We start from the raw sequence: 26,411 nt of genomic DNA, 5'->3' as shown, positions 1-26,411 counted from the left end.
TGATTAAACATTGAAACTTTGCACTCCTAGCCACGGAAACGTTGAACTCCCGCCAGCACTCGGCACGCTTTGCAAGGCATTAAGGTGGCGATGGGGTGAGGGCAAAAGGGAGAGAGGGGAGGTGACCACACGTACCGGGGTGCCAGATAGGGAAGCCTCCAGCTTGACGGCCAAATCATTTTAAAAAGCGGCATTTTCCCCTCGCCCCTTAGGCTCCCCTCCTAGCGAGCTGGACAGTCACACTCCACGGCCCAGAGTGAGCGAGTCCCCAGGCCTGGGCCCGCAGGGGAGGAGCCTGCCGCCGGCCCCTAGCAACCCTCCCTCCCTCGGGGGGCGGGCGAGGTCTCCTTCGCCCGCAGACCCCGCCCCACCCCGGCTCCGCCCCTCGGCCGGTGGCCCCGGGGCGACAAGGGGAGGAGCTCGGCGGCTGGAATCGCGCAGCGCAAGGGATCGTGCCCCGCAGCCTGGTCTCCGGCCGCCGGTCGGAGCCTGCAGTGCAGTTTGCGGTGAGTGAGTACGTCGCGGCCCGACCGACGTCCGGCCCCGGGCGGGAGCGCCGGCCGCCCTGGCCCCGGCAGGGTGGGCGCGAGTCCGCGGCGCCCCAGGCACCTTCCCTGAGCCTGGACTGCCCGGACTGCGGCGCGCCGGGCGGCCCGGGGCGGGGATCCGGGGAAGGCCGAGGGGAAAATCGGGGACTAGTTCCTGGGGACTGACCCCTTCGCCCTGTCCCCAGCCTGTGCTGAGCCGAGGACAGGTCTCGGGGACTGGAAATGGCTCTCCTAGGCCTTCTTTGTCTGGGCTGTGCGGGCCGCCCTGAGTCCACGCTGAGACTGTTACGGCCGACTGAACTGGGGAGTCCTAACCTCAGGGAGGGTGTGCAGGCCTCACCGGGGAGTCCTCGCCGAGCTGGGGGTGGCAGGATAGGGAAATCCTCAGAGGTTCTGACAGATCGGGGAAAACACAAGTGGTAAGGGGAAAACGGAGTGTGGGGGAAGAGACCCTCGGTGGAAGGGGTGGGGATAGAGCCCATCCTAATAGATTCAGAGATCCAGGAAGGAGCACGGGCTGCCTTTCCTAATTCAGCCAGCACACCAGAATGGCACATCTTCCTTCCTGCCACATACCTAACCCTCCATACAGCGGTGTGTGTGTGTGTGTGTGTGTGTGTGTGTGTGTGTGTCTTGCGGGGATGGGGACAGGGAGTTGGGGACAGCCTCTAGGATAGCAGTTCTCAAACTTTTCTGGGGGCGGTGCTCAAAAAACCCTTTACACTCTTAAAAATTAGTATACTAAGGAACTTTTATGTGGGTTATATATTTCAATATTTGCCAAATATAACTAAAACTGAGAATATTTTACTATATTTAGTAATGCATTTAGACATAATAGTGGACCTATTATACATAACATATCTTTATGAAAATAACCATCCTTTTCAAAACAGAAAGTTACTGAGAAGAGTGGCATTGTATTAATTATATTTTTACAAATCTCTTTAATGTCAGGTTTAATAGACAGCAGCTAGATTCTTTTTTTGTTTTTCATTTGCTTTTTCATCAGCTAGATTCTTATATCTGCTTCTGCATTCAGTCTGTTGCAGTATTACATGTCATATAGCCTCTGGAAAACTCCACTGTGTACTCTGGAAAATGTGAGAGTGAAAATGTCAAATAGCATCTTGGCATTGTTACGAAAGCGGTTTTGACTTTGTGAATCCCTAGAGTCCCCTGCACCACACTTTGAGAGCCACCAGTGTAGGAAATGCTTCAGAGGCTGAAATCATTGGGCCTGCTTCTTGTTTGTGATCCTTCCTCTGAATGGGAACACACACCACACCATGCATGGATGGTTAACCTCTGGTAGTTGCAACCAAGCTTGACCTCACTCTGGAAACCAAGAACTAGGTCCCCACATAAGGCATGATGAGCCCTGCTGGCCTCCTGAAAACTGGCAAGGCTCTCAGATGCCTTTGGTTATTTCTGTCCCTGCAGAGGTGACCTGTGCATGAGTCCAGACTGTAGCAGTGATGTGGCACACAGGACCCACGCATTCGAAGGCGTGCCCATGGGGACCCCATGCCAAGTGTGGAGGGGTTTGTGCGAGAGTTTGCAAGTGTTTGAGAAGTGATTTGCAAAAGAATAGGGAGGCGTGTTGTTGCCTTCCTGTCCTCCATGATCATTTCTGTTTGTGGTTGAGCAACCTTGAGTTTATTGGAATACGACTGGTGAATAAGAGCACCCAGCCTTGGTGCTCTTTCACTTTCCACTTTCAGAGGGGTGTCCCTGTGAGTCGCCCTTCCTCAGCCTCTGCCAGAGCCCAGTGTCCTGCATGCTGCTGTGTGGTAGGTGGGATCACTCACTGGATTACTTCCGTGGCTCCTTGTTCTGTCAGCACAAATTCCAGATAGAAATTACATACACATTTAGCCTTATAAATGTTTGGAAGACAGACATACCAAACTATCAACAGTAGCCAGTTCTGGACAGTGGAGTCAGAAGGAAGGCAGGGAACTTATCTTTGTTACTCTTTGTGGTAACATATGTCTGCCTGCCTTGCAGCATTCATGTATTGCTTTTACAACCTGAAAACAAAACAAAAAACTAAACTCCCAACAACCTATACTTTTTTAAGGAAGATAGGATTATTTCTGTTAGAATGTTACCATCACTCCCTCTCTCCTGATAAAACAAATTACTGCATCCTATTTCTAAACTAGTATATATGATACTAGTATATATTAACTCAAAATAATATTGAGAGAGAGAGCCCTCTCAGATCAAAGCATTTTACTGAACAATATTTGTTTGACGTAAGCCCCTGTCCAAGGTTAGAAGCACCAGATCAGACTTCTTTTTAATTTTTGAATTTTATTTTATTTATTTTTTTATACAGCAGGTTCTTATTAGTCATCCATTTCATACACATCAGTATATACATGTCAATCCCAATCGCCCAATTCATCACACCACCACCCCCCACTGCTTTTCCCCCTTGGTGTCCATAGGTTTGTTCTCTACATGTGTGTCTCTATTTCTGCCCTGCAAACTGGTTCATCTGTACCATTTTTCTAGGTTTCACATATGTGTTAATATACGATATTTGTTTTTCTCTTTCTGACTTACTTTACTCTGTATGACAGTCTCTAGGTCCATCCACTCAGATCAGACTGTTTTCTAATGGACTATTGTGCAGCCCTTAAACTGATGTTGTAAAACGCTGTTTCATGAAATGTCATGAAGTACAGTTTTAAAATTGAAAAACATGTTACCCAAGACTGTTTCTCTGTGATACTACTGTGACCAGGAGAGAAAGCATGTACGTGTATGTACAGATGTGCACACGCGTGGACAGAGGCAAAGGATGTGCCAAACGCTGGGTGGCTTTTCTCTTGGTGGTGGGGTACAGTGGGTTTTTAATTCTCTTCACTTTGCTTATTAATATTTTCTAGCAAGTACTAAACAAGTATTAAAATTGACTTGACCAGACTTCCCTGGTGGCGCAGTGGTTAAGAATCCGCCTGCCAATGCAGGGGACGCGGGTTCGAGCCCTAGTCCAGGAAGATCCCACATTCCGCAGAGCAACTAAGCCTGGGCGCCACAACTACCGAGCCTGTGCTCTAGAGCCCGCGAGCCACAACTACTGAGCTCCCGCGCCATAACTACTGAAGCCCGCGCACCTAGAGCCTGTGCTCCACAACAAGAGAAGCCACCACAATGAGAAGCCCGCGCACCACAACGAAGAGTAGACCCCCCTCGCCGCAACTAGAGAAAGCCCACGCGCAGCAACGAAGACCCAACGCAGCCAAATATAAATAAATTAAAAAAAAAATTTGACTTGACCAAAAATAACCCCTACAGTTATTTGTACATTGAGGGCAACATAGTTGGCTTCGTTTTTCTTAGACTGACTTACCACCAACTTGGCCAGTAGCAGACCCCTGCTACTCCCTTCCTCCCAGTGGGAAATGGAGAAAGAAGTATGAAGCGAGAGGCATGGGGAACTGAAAACAGCCCTTAGTTATGTTGTGAAGTGTCTACTTCCGCCTGTGGAGTCAGCTCCAGCCTCAGCCCTGCCCGTTCCCTCCAACTGACCTAGAGGTTAGAATGTTCTTATCAGATCAGCACCATCACCTGAGAAGCCATCAGCTGACCATCTCCCCAGACTGAATGGCCTTGATTTCTTTTTTAGCCATTTTTCATGGAAAATTGCAGACATCCAAAGAAGTGGAGAGTATAAAGCCCCTGCTTCAACAATTATGAACATTAGCATTTGACCAATCTTGTTTCATCTGGACCTTTCCTTAAACTCACTTCTTTTTTTCCCTCTTCCAGGAGTTAGCATCTTCATTTTCAACTGTATAAACTAACAAAGTATCTTTGTTGTGTCTTTTAGTAACAAGCATGTACTAACTGCTGTAACAAAATCTTAAAACTCTTCTGTCCTAACGTCAGCACAACCGAACCCCCGGGCGGACTTCGAACACTTGCTGTGTGGTGCCCCTTCTCTGCTTCTGCATTTCCTCTCCTCTCTGCCTTCTAGGCTAAATCAGTCTTCCCTCTTTCCTTCTTCCAATTCTCCTCTGTTAAGCCTTTCTCAACTCCCTTAGTTATAGCTGTCACTTTCCTCTGACCTCTCTTATGACCCTTAGCATATTATAGTTCTTTGCGAGCTTATCTCAGTCTCCTTAGATCATAATCTTCATGTAAAACAAGATTTTCCTTATCTCCCTTTCTCCTATGCTACTTAAAAATGCTTAATGCAAAGAAGATGCTCAAGAAACAGATGCTAAATTAATTTAAATTGATTTAGTTCATTGGAGAAAAATTTTGATTACAAAAGAAATGCATTATGTTCAAAGGAAAAATTTCAGATATTGCCTAGAACCATGAACATTTTATCTCACCTGCAAGATTTTTAAAGATTTTAAAGTACTGCAACAAAAAGAATCTTCAATTTGAGCCAGTATAAAGAAGACATCTTTTTTTTTTTTTTTTTTGAGGAAAATGGTCTTTATGGTCTGTTGTCATTTTTTTCACATATATCTGGAGCGTTTAGGTCTTCTCTTATTCTAGAATGCTTTTTTTCCCTTGGTAGGGAAGAGTGACTCTGACAACATTTAGAATATCTATTATGTTTTAAGATGTAGGTTTAAATCTTCAGTAGAAGAAACTGGCTATGTTTAGGGTCCGCACGCCCCATGAAGTAAGTTGGTATCAATCTCATGAATAACGGCAGCTCACAGGTATAGAGTTGTTCCCAGTGTACACCATCTCTTCATCTACTGCCTCCTTTAATTATCACAGTGGCCCTTGTGAGCTGGGCAGGGCGGTGCAGGGCAGCTATTGTTGCCTTAAATCTGCAAAGAAGTAAACTGAGGCTTAGGCAGATAGAGTGAATCTTGTCTAAGGCAGAAAGTGGCAGAGTCTGATTTTAAGTGTAGATTGGAAACCAAAGGGCTTTGGGATTGGATGTTGGGAACATGCAAAGACGGGAAACTCTCTCTCTCTGAGCACTACATATATTTGGGAGCCAGACCAGGTTCTCGAAGTAAGTATGTATATCCCACTGCGTAGAACTACCAAAGTGATATCACACTCTCTGAACCAATCACTTCCCAGATTCCTCAGGTTCTGCTTTAGTCTTTGTCGTAGAAGTTAATCCACTTTCTGATGAATTGGCAAGGTTGCTGTGCGTGCGTGTTGCTGGGGTTCTCTCTCATTCTCTTTTCGTGACTTAAGGAGAACTCTGGGGAAGCCCATCTTTGAACAGTGTGAATTGCCTGAGCTGTTGCTCAGACTGATGTGAATGGAACAATTAACTATTCCTTAACCTCGTCATCCTTTCATGACCATTACTGTAAAATTACAAAGCAAATTGTACACATTGTGGCCTAGTTCATGAAGAAGACATGTTGGTCGAGGAAAGTGTCCTCCTACAGGATTACCAGGTTTGAATTTTTGGTTGAGAAGCGGAGAAGTCAACGAATCATTGTGGACAGTCGGTTACAGGCAAGAGCTACGCAGATACGCGCAGGACAGTTCTATAATAGTGGTGGGATAAAGACCAGCCTCCAGACTGGTCTTAAGGATTGCTGTGTTTCATAAAAGCCTTATTTGCTTAGATAAGGAATCAGTTACATTTTAAGGGTTGGTGATGCCTGGTGATGGGTTTTTGAAATCAACCCATACTTTAAAAGTTATCTGTCATACAAATTTTGCCAAAATCAAGGATATTTTAAGGGAAATTAGAGGTTGACTATCTAGTCCTTGCATATGTACCTTAGAGTTTGAAGATTGTTTTAAAGTGCGATTTAACTTTTTTAATCCATTTGGTTAATGTGGGTTTTTGGATGAGGAGTGGCTATAAAATGCTATGCCTACTTGGAAGAAGCAGGGTGTGAGGAAGTTGGCCCTGACATCAGGGGCCCTGGGTTTCACTCCCAATCTGGCCACTTACTAGCCACAGGGCATTGGCAAGTTACCCTCTCTGATCCTCAGTCTTCTCATCTGTATAATGGGATGGTAGTCCCTATCTCACAGTTGCTGAGGGACCATATTAGACAATTTGGATAAGGTATCTAGCACTCCACGGGCACTCGGCACATATCAGCAGGCTGCAGTGCCTATGGAGTGATATAGCACTCATGGCAGAATGCCTGTCCAAACTTCTCTCAGCCCAGACCTCCTGAGCTCCTGGCGCATATATGCTGCTGCCTGCTGTTCCTCTTCATCCCAAATTCCCCATGTCTAAAACCGACATCCCGGTTCCCATTGTGGTCACTGGCTCTGCCAGTTTGCCCAAATGAGGAACACAGGAGCTATCCCAGATCTCTCTTTCTTCCTCACCCACCCTCAGTCCATTCTCGTTTCTTAACTCTCCCTGGGATCTATTGCCCCTGCCCCCTTCTTCCGACTTGATGACTGTAATAGCACCATAACCTGCCTCCCTGACACCAATCTAGCATCCTTCCCCCGAGTCAGCTCTTACCACTACCAGAGTGATCTCTGAAAATCAAATCAGGTCTTGAAGATTCCAGCTTAGAATCTTTTAATGTGCCTCCTTGTCTTCAGGATAAATCTGAGCCTTTCTGCGAGGTCCCTCATGATGTGGACCCCGCCCCTCCCTTTCCCTCTCCTCTTACCCTGCCCACATGGAACTGCTTTACAGCTCCCACAGGATCACACTTCCGCACCTTTTTTTTTTTTTTTTTTTTTTTTGTGGTACTCGGGCCTCTCACTGCTGTGGCCTCTCCCGTTGCAGAGCACAGGCTCCGGACGCGCAGGCTCAGCGGCCATGGTTCACGGGCCCAGCCGCTCCGCGGCATGTGGGATCTTCCCGGACCGGGGCATGAACCCGTGTCCCCTGCATCGGCAGGCGGACTCCCAACCACTGCGCCACCAGGGAAGCCCTTCCGCACCTTTACATGTGCTGTTTTCTCTGCCCAGAATATTTTTTCCCTGACTCCCTCCCTGAGTGTAGTTCTGGAAGGCTTGTGCATGGCTTGCCGGTCCTTGGAGGTCTTCCTGACCCCCTCCTATGCTGGATTAGGTGCTATCCCTAGATGCCTTTTTTTTTTTTTTTTTTTGGCTGCACCGTGCAACGTGCAGGCTCTTAGTTCCCCAACCAGGGATCGAACCCGTGCCCCCTGCAGTGGAAGCTCGGCGCCCTAACCACTGGACTGCCAAGGAATTCCAGCACCCCTAGGTGCTTCTTTATCGCTCTCCATCCACTGCTGCTGTAGCATGGACTGCGTGATAGTCTCATCAACTCCTGACCAGTCTGTGTGTGACTGAAGAGCAAGGAGACTCATCTCTTTATCCCATCAATGTCAAATCAGTGTCTATCAATGTCAAATGTATGAACGAATCTGGGTCAGTCCTTTTTCTCAGACAAGCCAGCGAGGCCCAGGTAGTAGATGTGTCATGGTCGAATGCTGCTCTATTACTTGTCACATCTTTGACCCAGTGAAATGGCCATTGCATGTAGATGCCACGCCACTCTGTGGGCTGCTGAGATGGGACTAGAGCATCATTGCTTAAGAGCTGGGCTTAAGGCCAGATGGACGTTCCCTCCATCGGGGTTGAGTTCCCTCTCAGCACGTCTGCAGTCTGGCTGCAGCTTCCCAGCTCCTAACCACATGGCTATACCACTGTGGGGAAAGAACGTGCTGGTCAGAAAACAGGAGCTTCAGGTCCTCCCGGCAGCTGCCTTTCTTCTCGAAAACCAAGAAACGTAGGCTTATACCTCAAGCTTCTGGGAACTTTATTAGTACGAATCATCATTCACGAGTCTGAGCAGTGCTGAAGTGGGTTAGGGTAGATGACCTCAGAAACATGGTGAATTCATGGAGAGAAACGCTGCCCTGTGAGACCTCTGGCAGCCTGACACCCAGCCTTTCATGGTGACACTCTTTCTAATTCCTAAAATTTGAGTTAGAAAAGTTTGTTACCAAGGATCTACGAAATGAGTTTGGAGCTTGAGGAAATCACGCCACTCTTAAAGGATGGCTATGGACCAGGACTGCTCTGTAATGCTAGTATCAACTACAGTTGCCGCCCCCTCACACCCCCTACTCTCAGGACTTAGATGCAGTAGGACTTCGGGTCTCTGCAGGCATCATTTTTGAAGCCCTGATGGCAATGGTGGGTTGCTGCAGGGTAGGGGACCCACAGTCTGAGAAGGGGCTGAGGACTGGCCTTAAAGAGGAGAGGATGGGGCTTCCCTGGTGGCGCAGTGGTTGAGAGTCCACCTGCCGATGCAGGGGACGCGGGTTCGTGCCCTGGTCCGGGAAGATCCCACATGCCGTGGAGCGGCTGGGCCCGTGAGCCATGGCCACTGAGCCTGCGCGTCCGGAGCCTGTGCTCCGCGACGGGAGAGGCCACAACAGTGAGAGGCCCATGCACCGCAAAAAAAAAAAAAAAAAAGAGGAGATGATGAGGTCAGGAACTGAGGACTGGCCAGGACACCTGGTTCTGAGGGGGTCCTGCCCTGCTTCTTTACTTTCTGGACAAATGTTTCATGACCCCACAATGACTTTCCTTTCTCAGTGCATCTCCGGAATAATAAATCTGAAGTTCACCAAGACTTTTTGTGAAACTGATTACATTAGCCCATAGTGATACCAGAAAATAAAGGTAACTATTTCTGTTCTTTGGAGTTTGTGCTACTGCAGTTAATTTAAAATGAGCTTAAAGGATGTGTCAGGCAAGTTTTCTCTTTTGGGAATTTCATATGATGTTGTGCTGTCTTGGCCACTGAGCACAGCACAGTGCTGGGGCAGGGGCTGCTTGATCAGACAGTGCCGTGGTCATGGCTCTGGTCCCCCAAATCCTGACCATTACCTTTGGCAGTGGCTGTGCACATCTGCTGAGTGAGTCATGATCATTTTTATGATACATCCTGAAAATTTCCAGTGTTACTTAATGAAGTTCAGGGAAACAGAAGGGTTAGATTTCAGGAAGTAGCTACTTTTCAAATGACAACCTAATGTTTTCATATTATGAGTTAATATCTTACGAAACCTAAATCCTGATGTTGGAAATGTACAATTTAAACCAAGTGTAAAGTTAGGAGAGTACTTTGTAGTTTGTCCTTAGTCAGAGTTCCTACAGTAGCTGACTCTGCTACTCCCCACCTCAATCTTTTCCTTTTCTGCCCTCGCTCACTCTGTTCTGGCCTCCTTGCCTTCCCTCAGACCCACCTCAGGACCTTTGCACATGATCTGACCCCTCCTCAAGATTGCGCTGAGCTTGCCCCCTCACTTCCTTCAAGCTTGTTCTCAAGTGGCTCCATATCAGTGAGGCCTTCTTTGATCTCCTGATACCCTTCATGGCCGACACTCCTTAGTGCCCTGTCCTGCTTTATCCACAGAACTGGTCCCAGTCTTACGTTCTGCTTCTATGTTTGTTTATTGTTTAGTCCATCTCCCTCCACTGAAATGGAAGCACCATGAGGGGGCTTTGTCAATTTTGTTCCCGGGTGCATCCCTCGTGCCTAAAACAGTTCCCGGCACATGCAGTTAACATAAATATGTGTTGAACAAATGAATGAATGAAACAGAATTTTTTCACCCAGAAGGGACTTTTTAGATCATCAAGTAACCTTATGTTACAGACTGGGAAACTGAGGCACAGAAAGGTTATGTGGCTTATTCAGAATGAAACTGAATCATTTAAAAACTGTTAGAGCTCTTTTTAGAACTCTAGGAATATATGTGGAGCATTCTGGTCAGTGGTCCAGGATGAGACAAAAGAGTTAGTGAAAACAGACTGATAACTGAGAATTTTAGCAAAAAGTGACAAGTTATTGTGTGATGGCAAAGCTTTCTGAAAGCAGAGCCTTGTTGACTTTTGTGGTGTAAAGTGCACTTTGCATTAATTAGTGCCCAAGAAAAATGTGTTGATGGATTTGGTTATACTGTTATAAAGTCATTCTTTCTCTAAGACCCTCCTTCTGCACTGAGACAGGAGGGACAGGTGCAAGGCACAACCTTTAAAAGAATGATATATCCTGAGGATACGACAAAAACTCATTAAAACCAACTAGGTCCAAGATAGCAGAAGACTTAACTTCCCGTAGACCTTGAGCCTCATTATACACTCATTGTAATATATTAGCATATGCTAAACAACACACCGACAGGCACCATGACAGTTCTGAGGCCAACCATGAAAGGCCAAAAAGTGGGTGGTGCCCCAATTCCTGGAAATCCCCGTCCCCTCTCCAAGATAGAATATTCCACTCGTTAGCTATGGAGTTGCCCAGCACATAGAAACTAACCAGCCCCACATTTCAGGGGCTGCTCTCACTTTCCAAGAGGACCCCATCGCCTGGGGCTGCTTCTTTCTATGGAGTGTGTACCTCTGTAAATAAACCCACTTTCACTTTACTATGGCTCACTCACTTGCCCAGCCATCCCAAGGACTCTAGGCCTGGGACATGACCATTCTCTCATGCCCCAATTTTCCTACAACAGTACTACTCTTTTTCCTTTTTTTTTTTTTCTTTTTCATTCTCTCCCCAAATAGACAATTGCAATTACAACTTGAAAATTCTTTTGGTTACAAGTATCACATTTAAGACATTTTTTGTGTTGTTTTTGGTGTGTGTGTATTTTTTTTTCCAATACTTTTATGAACAGCTAAGAAGATCAAAGAAGTGACTTGGTCTCTGGGAAAATTCAGAGCTATTCAGCTATTCCATTTTTCCAGATGCGTCTGCATCAAATAAAGCAAAGAACTAATATTTCTAGCTCTCCGCTTCATAAAAGAACCGAGTTGACAAGCCATGGTGGTTTGAGGGCCTGAATGGTTCTGACCTCAATCTTGTTTATAGACATCCTTAGAATCTCACTTTTGACAAAAAGTTGTTTATAAGTAGCATGATGTTTAGATACACAACAGTTTGGGGGTGGGACCAATTAATTTCTCTTTAAACAGAAAAAAATGAAGCACAGCTAATCTTTTTAGTGAACTGAAGTAAACCCTAAAAGATGCAGTGATACTGCTTTAACTTTGGAGTTGGAAGCCATGAAAATTCAGGGAGGGTATATTTAGGAAAATGTGAGAAGAGAGGAAGAGAGGTGGGTAAACCACATGAATACAGAAGAAACCTCTTTCTGTTGTTAGCATAGATTTAAAAACTCTACTCTTGTGTGTCTTTAGATATCCTAAATAAACAATTCTGAGGGCGTGTTGTCCATACTTTAGACCACAGAGCAGTGATTCTCAACTAATCACCTGAAGGCTCTTTCAGACCGTCCAAACTCTCCAGGAAACTGATTACACACAATCTCCACCCCACCCCCCTAACTTTATTCTCCCCATCCCATTACTGAGGGGAATTCTGCTGCCCAGGGTTACGCCTGTCCTCTGCTCTTTCCCACTGATGCGTGGAAATCCTGTGGTTGGTGGTAGGGCCCACTCATATGCATGACTCTTTCCCTATCATAAGACAACCTAAGAGGATTCAATTCCGACAGCATAAGCAGCTAAATCTTAGATTTATATACTCCAAAGGCTGGAAAAAGACCCGAAAACGTGACTCTTATTTTATCTGATCGTTGGCATTTAGCTAAAATCAGTCGACTATTCCAAACATCTCTACAAATCTGGCTGTACCAAACAGGCATCATGACTGTCAGCTGGGGTATAGTCCCAGGCGATCCTCTAGCAAGAGCAGTGGTTTAGCATTGTACTATCCATATGCTGTACTCAGGCTCCCTCACAAAACCCATTTGCAAGACTGCTGCCTGGGCTTGGAAATGGTCTGGGTTACAGGTAGCAAAGCTCACTGATCCCAGTGGGGATTTTGCCTGTGAGGTAAGCTAATTGATCACTTACTTTGCTATAACCAACTAGGTTCACAGTGCACCTGAGCATGGGGTCAAACTGTGCGTTAGATTTTAGGGCTCCCTTCAGGTAAAGGGGAATCTTACAGACTGCAAGTCTCAAGATCAGGTAGAGGCCACAGGCAGTCCTTGCCTCTCCAGGACTACAGAGCTGAGTCTCATCCACAGGAATAGTGCAGTGAAGTCCCCTAGGAGATGAGAACATTTGGTCACCAGAGGCCATCTTAGTGACCCTCGGTTTGCCCTTTCTGGCAGACAGGGAGTTTACAAAAGAAGAAATTCAGATTCTAACAGAGGGATGGAAAGGTATTCACCTTCACTAGCACTTAGAGAAATGCCCAAGGTTAGCTTTTTAATCTCTCAATTTGGCAAAAGGTAAAGACCAATTATGTTGCCTGGTTTAGGCACCTTCACTTACCCACTGCTTCAGAGAAGCGTCATAAAATTGGTACAGCCCTTCCCTGGCAACCTGGTGATGTGCAACCCAATGGAGATATCAAATCCTTTCACCCAGCTGTCCTACTTCTAGGAACTGAAAGCTACGAGTTTATTTTAAGGAAATGGATTAAGGACCTATTCGAAGAAATGTATACAAAAGTTGCAAGCATTATTTGAATGTTAGTACTTGGAAACAACCTATGTATTTTAATAATAAGAGATTTAAATAAATTATATATCTGAATGATAGATTTTTATGGTGTAGTTAAAAGTGATATAAAATATCACATGATGGCTCTATAAAGATGTTTGTGGTCTACTGCTGAGTGGAAAAAGAAGCAACTTACAAAACAATGTGAGGTCTAATCATTTTTTAAAAATCCAAGTACATTTAAAAGTCATGTTAAATGAAACTCCAAACCATGGTATTACAGATGACTTTCATTTTCTTCTTTTTGTTCACTTGCATTTTTTTCTTTTTTTTTTTTTTGTGAGTTGTGTGTTTTTTTTTAAATTAGGTTCTACTTCTACACATTAGTGCGATATGATCATACAGTATTTGTCTTTTTCTGACTCATTTCACTTAGCATAATGTCTTCAAAGTCCATGTTGTCACAAATGGTAGGATTACCTCATTTTTTATAGCTGATTAATAGTGTTTCCACAATGAGCATCTATTTTTAAAATTTTCTGTAGGGACCTCCCTGGTGGTCCAGTGGCTAAGACTCCATGCTCCCAGTGCAAGGGGCCTGGGTTTGATCCCTAGTCAGGGAACTAGATCCCACATGCATGCTGCAACTAAGAGTTCACGTGCCACAACTAAAGATCACACATGCCGCAACTAAAGATCACACATGCCACAACGGAGATCCCAGGTGCCCCAACTAAGACCCAGCGCAGCCTAAATAAATAAATAAATACATAAAAATTTTGTTTTTAAATTTTTGTTTTAATGTATTTTTCTGATCTTTTTTCTAAGTATTTTTTTTAAATTGAAGTGTAGTTGATTTATAACATTATATAAGTTTCAGGTGTACAATACAGTGATTCACAATTTCTAAAGATTATACTCCATTTATAGTTATTATAAAATATTGGCTATATTCCCTGTGCTGTACAATATATCCTTGTAGCTTGTTTATTTTATACATAGTAGTTTATACCTCAAAGACCTCTACCCCTGTCTTGCCCTCCTCCCTTCCCTCTCCCCACTGGTAACCACTAATTTGTACTCTATATCTGTGAGTCTTTTTTTATACTCACTAATTTGTTTTATTTTTTAGATTCCACATAGGTTATAACAGGTCTCATTTTAATTGAGTTGTTTGTTTTTTTGGTATTGAATTGTATGAACTGTTCATATATTTTGGATATGAACTAACCCCTTATTGGTCATATCATTTGAAAATATTTTCTTCCATTCTATAGGTTGTCATTTTGTTTTGTTCATGTTTTCCTTTGCTGTGCAAAAGCTTTTAAGATTAATTAGGTCCCATTTGTTTATTTTTGCTTTTGTTCCCTTTGCTTTAGGAGACAGGTCCAAAAAATATTGCTATGACTTATGTCAAAGAGTGTTCCATCTACGTTTTCTTCTAGGAGTTTTATGGTTTCTGGTCTTACATTTAGGTCTTTAATCCATTTTGAGTTTATTTTTGTATATGGTGTTATAAAATGTTCTAATGTCATTCTTTTACATGTAGCTGTCCAGTTTTCCCAGCGCCACTTTTTGAAGAGACTGTCTTTTCTCCATTGCATATTCTTGCCTCCTTTGTTGTAGATTGATTGACCATAAGTATGTGAGTTTATTTCTGGGCTCTATAGTCTGTCCCATTGATCTAAGTGTCTGTTCTGTGCTGTTTCTGTTTGTTATATTCATTCATTTGTTTTATTCTTTAGATTCCACAGGTAAGTGATAACCTTTCTCTGTCTGATTTATTTCACCAAGCATAATACCCCCCAAGTCCAGTTGTTACAAATGGCAAAATTTCATTCTTTCTTATGGCTGAGCGCTATTTCATTGTGTGTATGTACCACATCTTCTTTATCCATTCATCTGTTGATGGGCACTTAGGTTGCATCCATATCTTGGCTACTGTAAAGAATGCTGCTTTGAACATGGGATGCATGTATCTCTTCAGATAAGTGTTTTCCTTTTCTTCGGATATATACACATCAGTGGAGTTGCTGGATCGTGTGGTAGTTCTGTTTATAGTTTTCTGAGAACCTCCATACTCTCTTCCACAGTCGTTGCATCAATTGACATTCCCACCAATAGCATACGAGGGTTCCCTTTTCTCCGCATCCTCGCCAACATTTGTTTTTTGTGGTCTTCATGGTAGCCATTCTGACAGGTGTGAGACTGTGGTTTTGATTTGCAAAACCACTGACGTTGTGGTTTGCATTTCTCGGATGATTAGCGATGTTGAACATCTTTTCATGTGCCTGTTGGCAATCTATATATCTTAACTTTACTCTGTATTCTTCTTTTTTGTGTTCATTTGCATATGAATGGTAGGTGGGTCTGATATTTACATCAACAGAATTGATCTGTCATTCCTCTGCCTCTCTTGGAATAAACTAGTCATCAAGAGCAGACAGTTAAAAACTTAACCACAAGTTGTTTTCCCGAAGTTTAGCTGTCAGTCAGTTCTCTGGAATTTTGAACCACAGAAGGTTCAGTGAATGATTATAGAACTAACTCACAAAAGTGCCAGAAGACTGTGATACTCCTAAGTAGTACTTTTTTCAACTCTACTTACGAAGGATTTTAAGGTGTTTTTGTTTGTTTGTTTTCCCTGCCAGAAATTTGCTTTTTTACTGGAGGGAAAATCAGCTATATTTTCTCCTGGTTCTACCACTTATAATCCTGTGACCCCAGGCCATCAACTTCTTTTTGCGGCTTCTATTTCCTCATCAGGGGAATGTTGGTCCCCTGATGTAGTCCTAGGTAAGGTTCTTTAAGGTAGGCTCACCATTCTCTGATGTATCTCATTACCTCCTTAGCATCTAAGATCAAAGTGTCCCTAGCCTGTGGTGATGGATCAATGCCAAGCCACACATGTACAAGTGAAGGTGCCTCTCCAAGTCACATGCCAGTGTCCTAAATTGAGGCCAAAGGTCAGTTGGCAGCAACACTGTCTGTGGCTGGAGAGGATCCCCAGCACTGAACTCCCTCAACCTTTTTTACTGGGAGCATAGTTCACGTGTTAAGTGTCTCAGATCTGCCTGCCTGTGCCTACTATTTACTATTTTTAGTAATTTACTTTAAAAATCTGGTGTCCAGCACTCCCTTCCCCACCCCTACTCTTCGATGCACAAAATGTATCTGTAAGGATCATGCCAAGTCACCCAGCTGGTATTTCAGGATGGGTTAGCTTTGAGAGACACCGTTTCGCTACCAAATAATTATCTTTTCTTTCCGAATGTGAACAGATGTAGTGAAGGGTTTCAGAGATGGTGCAAGTGTCTGTTTTTGGATTCCTTTTCTTTGAGAACTGTCCACGGGTCCCACTTGATTCAGAGGCCAGGCAGATATCAGCAGTCCTAGCCTTCTCAACACAAGTGTTCAGGAAGGGCAAGTTCTGAATGAGCTGTAAACTCACTGCTTAAAAGATATCATTTCCCCCTCTTTCCTTTTTTTTTTTTCTCTTTTTTTTTTCCTTTGCCTCCATGCAGTACCACCTTATTCTGTGGAACACAAGAGGCAGCAACCCGAACATATTTCCATGCATACTAATTCTTCCCTCTTCCAAAAGAGAAAAAATCTAGGATGACACTCCATCCTCTCCCCGCAGATCCTCTCTGTTTGCTCATTCCTCTCTTTTATTAGTATTGAATGGGGATTAGACAAAACAGAAAAAAAGGCAGGAACAATGCAGATAAGAAAGGAATTGAAACAGTGGGGTCTGTGCTTTCTGTGGTTGTGGAAGTAGACAGGATTCCCTGGCCAGTTGGTGGTGTTTCTAGCAAAATCACAGATCTTGGGATAATTTGGGGTAATATTCAAGGTTTGGGGATGGGCTAGGATTCTGGCCAGGGTAAGGCAGACCTAGGTACATTCACAATGCCTAGATTCTACTTTGGATCTGGATTGTTCCCAAACCAAAGATCTTTCCCCTCATACCCTCCTTGGCATGTGGTTGTTTTGGCTCCCTCTTGGGATTACTAAAGCACTGGGAACTCCTATAAGGTCTTTTGAAACAAGAGTGATAGAATGAGTGCAACTGTGGAGTGGCTCTGATTTCCAGAACCCTCCAGGCTTATAAGGGGGGGTGGTGGTGGGGGGAAGGTCCATTTCCCAACTTCCAAGCAAAACCAGTTTGGGGTTGCAAAAACACAGCTGCTGTTGCTTTCCACTGACCTGTGGCTCAGAGTGGCAAGGGACATGTGACAATCAATGCCTGGCTCAGGCCACTGTGCTGGGTGACCCCCAGAAAGAAGGAAAGGTAACTCTAGTATTCAGAACTGCCTCTTGTAGGAGGATTTCTCAGGCCCATGCGTCTCCTGGCTTTTCTCAGCTCTGGGGGTTGGTTGGTGACCTCCAGCCAGCGCCATCTTCAAACCAGGAGTTGCCACACCTGGAGAGGCAGCCCCAAGGGGCTGGTGGAAAAAGCCAGAGTTCAAAACCTACCTCTGCCTCTTACTGGATGTATGCCCTGAGGCGAGTTTTTCCATCTCTCTGAGCTGCAGTTTTCTCAGCTGTAAAATGGGAGTAATGATAGGCTGGAATTTACAGAGATGTTGCCAGAGTTATAGAAGATGGTATGAAGCACTTGGCACGTGCTGATACTTAATAATTAGTCACTGGCTCTTCTCTCTCCTAACTTCTGCAAGTGAAATTTCCTTCATTTATATAGTGAAACTACACAATTATCTAGTCTCTAAGGAAAAAAGGAGGCAGATGGAGAGTGCGTTATACGACACATTTTCTACAAGAGCCATACTGGTCACTATATCCATCCTGAAATACCAGCTGGTTTTGTAGGGTGGTAGGAACAGCAGGAATCGTGTAAGGCTTCCAAAGTCCCGCCAGGGCATTTATAAGGTGTGGGGAAGCAAACTGACACGTTGTGTCCTGTGTCCTCACTGCATCATGGCAAATATGGGTACAATTTGGCAACTGGTTTAACCCTAGAATTTTGGCAAACTGAGCCCCTTTAGGGATGATTCAGTGACTTAAGGCTTTTGAAAGATATGAACAGCCCACCGTGCCCAGTTCAGTGAGGGGTTCCCACCACTTCCAGAGTTTCCTGCCTGAGTTTTCTCTCTGTAGTTACCTCCCATTCCTCCAAAACATCTGCCAGGCTAAGTTAGAACACAGGTCAGGTAGTGCCCTCAGGCATGTTTGGTTTGGCCATTGTGCTGCAGGCCCACTCAGCAGTTTAGAAAAATCTAGTTACTGACATTTATAAATCAAGAATGTTCGTGTAGAAATCCAGATTGCCAGCCTCGCTTGAAAACTTGGCTCTGTCCACACTGGGCTGGCATATTCCAGCATGCAGCCTGCGGCTGGAGCCAAGTGGCTGCCGCTCCCTTAGCCGGGCAAACGTTGCCCAGGCTGCCAGGCCCCTGCGCTGCCTGCTTCACTTGTTCAGGCCCCCTTCCTGAACCGTGTGGTATTTTGGTTGCGATCCACTCCCCCTCTCAAACATATAGTTTCCATGGTAACTCCCTGCTTTCTGAATCAAGTGTACCTTCTTCACCTGGCCCTCCACGGTGTCCATCAATGATGCTCAAACTGGACACGTGCTAGAGACACCTGGGAGATTGTCGAATTCCTGGCGCCTCCCCCAGTCCCTTCTGATTCAGTAGCTCAGCCTATTTTTAACAAGAAAGAGCCCCAGGTAATTCTACTGCAGATGATCTAGGGCACGCCCCAGCATCCCGTGCTAGGCTTTCTTTAGTTTCAGTTCCGGAATTCCTAGAGAAGTCAGTTGGCCTTCCCTCTCCCCCACCAAATGGCAGCTCCTGCAAAAACCATGTGGGACTAGGGGAAAGGGGCGATTCCTAGCAAAATAAGGCACTCGGCAGACCACCTGCACTCTTCCTTCTCATTCTCTCACGCCTGTTGCCGGTGCCCGGCTCATCCCATAGTCTCTGCACTCGTAACTCCAGGAAGGCAGGGGTTGCTTCTCACTCAGCTGCCTCTCCCCAGAACTGCCTGGCACTGGACTTTAGACACAGTGGGTGTGCTCATCATCTGTCTCTTTTAAGTTTTTAACTAGTTTTCCAACAGTTATATTTGTACAGTTAAAAATGCAAATAATACCAAAGGATATACAATGAAGCTGAGTCTTTCTCCCAATCCTGACTTCGAGGCCTCTGTCCCTCTTAAAGGAACCAGTCTCTTTTGTGTCTCAACGAAGACATGGGCCTGTCTATGGAGACAAGGCCCACTTGTCACTTCTTCCCCACAAACAGTTGTTTTCTGTACAAACGGTCCTCGACTCACAATGGTTTGACTTACAATTTTTTGACCACTTTGGTACAAAAGCGATAGGCATTCAGTAGAAACACACTTTGAATTTTGAATTTTGATCTTTTCCCGGGCTGGTGATACGCGGTACAATACTCTCTTGTGATGAGTCCCAGTCAGCCACACTATCAGGAGGATGAACAACCGACACCCTTACAACCATTCTGTACCCAGACAACTACCCTGTTTTTCATTTTCAGTACAGTATTCAATAAATTACATGAGATATTCAGCCCTTTGTTATAAAATAGGCTCTTTGTTAGATGATCTTGCCCAAATGTAAGCTAACGTAAGTGTTCTGAGAATATTTGAGGTAGGCTAGGCTAAGCTGTGATGTTCAGTAGCTTAGTATATTAAATGCATTTCAACTTACGATATTTTCAGTTTACAACGGGTTTATCAGGGTGTTACCCAATCATAAATTGAGTAAGATATTGTACTTTGTTTTCATTTTATAGTAATATGTTGATCATTCCATATCAGTCACCCCCAAAATAGGTTTTATGAATATTTATTCATAAAAACCTTGGATTAGATAGGGGAATGTTACTATTATTATCTTAAAATTAAGACTGTTGGAGAATGGATCGATTAAAGGATTTTTGCCCAAGGGGTAGGACTAAAAAGCAAGTCTTCCGACTTCCACCCCGGAGCGTTTTGCTCTAAGTTATATAGTTAAGTTATTTGAAATCGCTGTTTATCTGTGTGGTGGAGGCCAGGAACAGTGTCCTTTCTTGTTCACCACTTATAATGTATAAAAAGATAAGGAGAAATTCTGCCCAGAGCTGGGGTAGAGGGTCCTCTCCAAACATATCTGGGGAGTTTGGGCCTTTATGCCACCACAGTGTACCTTAAAGATTACCTGATATGAACTCACTCTTGCTACCAACTCAAAAGTGAGTGGGGAAGACTTCCAACTAACAGGTTTATTTAAAACGCTGCAGAGACAGTTACAACAGAAAACAGCTGCTTTCAAGTCTGCTCTTCCAGAGTTCGAGTTTTATACGATTGCACAATGTCACCTGCTCTGGACCTCTTAACCTCCTATCAAGCAAAACATGAGTCCAGCTCAGAGGTCTGTTCATATATTTGAGATTTACCATGCAACACATCCTTCATTTCCCTTCTTCCTCATGACTTACCAGTGCAAGAATTTTGGAAAGTTGTATACAGATAAGGCAAAAGAAGTTTGGAACTGTATGCACTCTTGAGAGGTGAATCCTAGCTTTCACAAATAGCTTCACAGAGCCCACTTTCTTTGTTAAGGGTATCATTTTTCTATTCATTTATGTCCCACCTTTCCCCTACTCTAAGAAGATAATAAGTGATTTCTTAAAGTGAATGTGTATCATAACTGTTAAAGAGGGCAAACACTCATTGAATAAATAAAGTCCAGCCTTGAGAGTAGAAATTAAACGTTCTCTGTCCTTTTCAGGGACACGTGGCCATCAGGAATCATGAGCAACCCATTTGCACACCTCACTGAGCCTTTGGATCCTGCACAACCAGGAAAGAAATTCTTCAATTTGAATAAATTGGAGGATTCAAGATATGGTAGGTACATGGCTCTATGATATAAGTGCTCTGATAGTAATTGGAATATCATTTGCATAATAAGTAAGCTACTTAATAAATTAGGCTTTAGGAGAGTTGGAAGAGGGAGTAGCAGAGGTGGCTGAATGGTCTTGGGCTAACCACACAAATACACACCTTTCTCACATTGCTCGTTTTCAAGTAGATAATAATGATTATACATATATGTAACATTTAGTATAGAGAGTGTTTGTACATATATATTGTTTAATCTGAATAACAACCCTATCATGTTATGTTTAAAAACATAAGAAGTCCTGAGGAAGCTGAGGCCCAGAGAGAGTAAATGATATGATTAAATAACAACTATGTAGGTAGCAGAAGAGGATGAAAACACAAGGCTTTTTTATTCCAACTCCTGTGCTTCTCTACCTTTATAGTCTTGCCTTTTCTGGATAATACTGGTAAATAATTCTCATGTGTCCAGATGCACCATTTCTTTTATAAACAAAGTAACTTTTCTTATGAATTACCATTGTTTTATTCTAGAAAACACAGTTACCAATGACCATACTACATGATGTTTAGGGGTTTATTTCCTTTGAAAGATGTATCTGACTATTCTTTAGTCTTATTATAATAATTGTAAAGGGGTTATTTTCTCATTTCTTAAACACTAGGTTTCATAAGAAATACTACTGTGTGTATGTGTGTGTTACTTGCTAACAGTAATACAGTAAATTATCTAGACTGATGTCTTTCATGATGACTTAAGGGAAATTCTGTTACTGGATTCCAAGGCTAGGCAACCATTTATTATGAAAGATTTAACTGTAATATTTTCTTTTTGCCTAGGCTGTTGGTATTTTCTAGTACTGAATGTCTCCTAAATCCATTCAATAGTCTTATATTTTAAACTGTTGAGATCAGTTTAAATTTACTCTTTCCCTGCTGGAAGAATAGTGTGATGCCTTGTATCAAGTCTGTATGGAATTTGGCTTTAGAGAGCTGTTATAATAAGATGTCTCATGGGTTTTGTCTTGTTATACTTTCTCCTTTACTCCTAGGACGACTACCATTTTCTATCAGAGTTCTCCTGGAGGCAGCCATTCGGAACTGTGATCAATTTTTGGTGAAGAAAAATGATGTTGAAAATATCCTAAATTGGAATGTCATGCAGCATAAGAACATAGAAGTGCCGTTTAAGCCTGCCCGCGTCATCCTGCAGGACTTCACGTGAGCCTCATGTCACTTCACTCTGTTTTTCTCTGCATCCCTTGTCAGCCTTTAAAGAAAGCTTCTTAAAAGCAAAAATAAAAAACACAGTGACTGTATAATTTTTCACTCAACATTCAGAGACAGTTGAAAGCAAAAGGGGGCAGTCATCCCAGACGGGAAGAGATAATCTCAGGCAAATCAGGATGCATACTCACTCCACCTTTTCCAGTGGCAAAGATCTTTGTCCTTGGTCTTCAAGATCCTAGTCCTAAGTGTACTAGCAAAAGTTGAAAGAAACAGCATGGAGTGGAGCTATCTCAGAATCTTTTCGCCCCTATGTCCTATCACCCAAGGAGCCAGGTTTCAAACAGCTGTCCTTGGAATGTTGATATGTATCACCTGAGGGGAGATACATAGTTCACAAGGCCTGATGTGTTGCTGTTAAGCCTCTGTTCACATCCTGCTATTCCCAGGAATTGCTCCCCATCATGGCTTCATTTTGAAATGGTGTTATTTTATTCCTTCTCGAGAGCAAATTTCATTTTTTTTAGAGGAAGATCACCCAAATTTTATTCTCTAATAAAAAGAAAGCATTCACTTAGTATAAATTTGACTCACAGCCTACTTTTCTGAATTATATCCATTCCTTTAAATTTGGTCTGAAGTTGAAGGGTGTGATCCGTATATCTTGTCCAGGTCTTTGTCAGCCCACCATATGAATAGGGAACAGTGATGGCAGAAAAAGTTCCAGAGCTTTTAATTGCCAGCTTTCCCACAGTTTCTCTGTTTAGACCATATTGGCTGTGAACTTCAATGCAGGGATAAAATTGCATGTAGAGATACCACTCAGTCGTGGCACTTATTACTGATGTGATTTCTGCTGAAGGGAATGTGTTTAGACACTTTCACTTTTCTAACACATCCATTGTTAGCACCACTGATGAAACAACCCCGTTGCCAATATTATCAGCAGAGGCAAAAGCTGAAATATCCCATGGCACTTGTTTAACAGATTTGTTTTCTGCTTAATCTCCCTTTTCTTAGGGGTGTGCCAGCTGTGGTTGACTTTGCTGCCATGCGTGATGCTGTGAAAAAGTTAGGAGGAAATCCAGAGAAAATAAACCCTGTCTGTCCCGCTGACCTTGTCATTGATCATTCCATCCAGGTTGATTTCAACAGAAGGTGAGAGACTAGGATGAATACTTGGGTTTTCTGCTTTGTGCAAAATCTCAGAGTGTAAGTCTTTTTTGTGTGTAAAAGGGAACCCTCCTGCACTGTTGGTGGGAATGTAAATTGATACAACCACTATAGACAACAGTATAGAGTTTCCTTAAAAAACTAAAAATAGAACTATCATATGACCCAGCAATCCCACTACTGAGCATATACCCTGAGAAAACCATATTTCAAAAAGAGTCACGTACCACAATGTTCATTGCAACACTATTTACAATAGCCAGGACATGGAACCAACCTAAATGTCCATTGACAGATGAATGGATAAAGAAGATGTGGCACATATATACAATGGAATATTACTCAGCCATAAAAAGAAACAAAATTGAGTTATTGGTAGTGAGGTGGATGCACCTAGAGTCTGTCATACAGAGTGAAGTCAGAAAGAGAAAAACAAATACTGTATGCTAACGCATATATATGGAATCTAAAAAAAAAACAAAAAAAGGTACTGATAAACCTAGCTGCAGGGCAGGAATAAAGAGACATAGAAAATGGACTTGAGGACACGGGGTGGGAGGGTGAAGCTGGGGCGAAGTGAGAGTAGCATCCGCATATATACACTACCAAATGTGAAATAGTTGGCTGGTGGGAAGCAGCAGCATAGCACAGGGAGATCAGCTCGGTGCTTTGCGATGACCTAGAGGGGTGGGATAGGGAGGATGGGAGGGAGGCTCAAGAGGGAGGGGATGTGGGGTCATGTGTATGCATATGGCTGATTTGCTTTGTTGTACAACAGAAACTAACACAGTACTGTGAAGCAATTATACTCCAATAAAGATCTATTAAAAAATTTAAAAATTGTAAAAAAAGAAGAAAAATCTTTAAAAAGTATATTCAGGAAAACTCAAACTTAATAAATATTTTCCCCTGAAGTTCTTTTTTTTTTTTCAGGGTCCGGGCAGGGGGGATTCAGTCTTTTTTTTTCTTTTTCTATTTACTTCTTGGGTGGGAACAGCCTGTGTTTAAGCTTGAAGTCTGGGTGAAAAACACATACAAATTCTGCCATGAGAGCTTATCAATACAAGTATGTGTTTGACTTTAGAAGAGTTTGGCTTTTTTTTTTTTTTTCCAACCACTGGAGTCTTATTCCTTTTTGATTCCAAGTAACTATTTCATATCTGGCCATCTCTGCCTCTCCACGTGGGTGTCCATAAACTCTATCCCTTTCTTTTCCTTTTTTCCTTCTACTGTTCAGGATATCCACTTCTCTCTTCCTGCTAAAATCCTACCAACAACCTACCAATCCTACCAATAAAATCTCAGTAGCAGAAGACAATAAGAATTTATTTCTTACACATCTACAAGTTGGGTGGGAGCTCAGCTGATCTCAGCTGAGTGCAGTTGGGCAGCTGTGCCTCACCCAGCCTTGGCTGGGTTGACTGCTTACACTGCACTGCACATTGGTAGGGCAGCTGGGACAGCTCCATTCTATGTGTGCTTCTTTGGGGGCCCAGGCTAAAGGAGAAAGCAGCTATGTGGTGATCACAGAGGCTCAAGAAGGCAAGTGGGAACCTGCAGCATCTCTTGAGGCCTAGATGAGGACTAACATAGGATCACTTCTATTCACAATCACATTAATCAAAGCAAGCTGCACAATTTAGCCCAAAGTCAGGGGTGAAGGAGTACACTCCAGGAACTGCAAGATTACACAACGAGGATTTGGATACAAGGAGGGCAACCAGGTACTACTAGAAGGCTGATATCTTAACCTAGAAGTATAACTAAATAAAATTATTTCCAACTTTAGATAGAACTTTAGTTAGAAAGAAATATCTGTTCTGCATACAATGCTGGGAAAATTACTTATTTGGTAGAGAGAACAGTTCATATGATTTAAAGCATTAATATTTAAAAAATTAAATCATCAAAGATTTTGAAGAAAATTTAATTATATAGTGTCAAATGTCTTGATGAGAAAAACCTTTCTAAATTTAGAAGCAATGAATGAAACAAAGGGAAAAAAATCTGTAGATTTAATGACTTCAAAGTTACCAGGAGATAACTTGAAAAATATTTTCAATAGAGTTAATATCCCTAATATATAAAGAATATGTATAATCTATTAAAAAATAGCAAAACCCAGCAAATAAATGGGCAAAGGAAAGTGGACATTTCCGAATAAAAGGAAATACAAATGGTAAACAGTATATAAAGCCATTTCAACTTTACAAGTAATAAAAAGGTAAATTAAGTCCTTGAGATACCATTTTCTCTTATCAACATAGTTTAGAAAATAAGTGTTATTAATTATAAATGTGTCATGAGGGAGACACTTTTATACACTGCTGATAGCACTACAAATTAGAAATGATGAAAGCAATGCGCCATATCCTTTGTCTTGGAATTTCCACTTCTAAACATACACTTTATAGAGATCTGAAATTCAGCAAAAGCTTAATGACTAAATAGTGCTTATTGAAGTATTATTTATAATAGTGAAAACTTAAAAGCATTCTAGGTGTCCAACAAAGGAGAGTGATTTATTAAATTATGGTACATCCTTAAAGTGAATTATTAAGTAACCTTTACAGTTATATTTTAATCCTTAATAACATTTGGAACATGCTCATGTCTTGGCTCAATGAGCTGGATAAAAATTGCATGTATAGAGTGATCTCAGCTCAGTGAAACTCTAGGCAGAGATTACCAAATTGGAAAGAGAAGTGCCAAACTGCTAAGCAACTGTAACTATTCTTTATTTTTACAATAAAAAGCTATTGTTTTTATACGGTTATTTGCTTCCTTGGGGATTTAAGTGGGTTCCATACAGCCTCAAGAGAAATGTAGAAACTGGTCATTCTCAAATTAGTATTGCCAATATCCAAACCAGACAAATTCAGGAATAGAGAGAAAACTGCTTTGTCCCCTGAATTGATGGTTCTTGGAACAAACAGACTAGATACTTGATAGCTCTTTCCTTTTCTTTGGATTCTAAACCCATCCTTGGGCAACATGTCTTTTTTTTTTTTCCTTAAATCACATGAGCTCAATTTAATGTTTTGATTTCAAAGGGAAGAGTTAAAAAGACACAAACTATTATCCTATTGGAGAGTAAGTATGTTTCCTAAAGTCCCACTTCAGAAATTATAAAAAGTATCCTCACAGGGCTTCCCTGGTGGTGCAGTGGTTGAGAGTCTGCCTGCCGATGCAGGGGACACA

General features: G+C 42.8%; 1 protein-coding gene across 1 annotated transcript in view; it reads left to right on the top strand.

The window, feature by feature from the left end:
* The first annotated feature begins 397 nt into the window (after nt 1-397).
* ACO1 (aconitase 1) overlaps nt 398-26,411 on the top strand; it is a 59,881-nt gene continuing 33,867 nt past the window's right edge. The window contains exons 1-4 of the mRNA XM_082623319.1: nt 398-506; nt 20,698-20,816; nt 21,863-22,031; nt 23,058-23,195. Coding sequence (XP_082479445.1) covers nt 20,720-20,816; nt 21,863-22,031; nt 23,058-23,195 — 404 coding nt within the window. The 5' untranslated portion in view covers nt 398-506; nt 20,698-20,719. The remainder of the gene's footprint in view (nt 507-20,697; nt 20,817-21,862; nt 22,032-23,057; nt 23,196-26,411) is intronic.

This window comes from Mesoplodon mirus, assembly GCF_964341445.2.
Source record: "Mesoplodon mirus genome assembly, chromosome: 1".
Lineage (NCBI taxonomy): Eukaryota > Metazoa > Chordata > Mammalia > Artiodactyla > Ziphiidae > Mesoplodon > Mesoplodon mirus.
The sequence above is the reverse complement of the archived record's forward strand: the minus strand, read 5'-3'. Positions and strand labels throughout refer to the sequence as shown.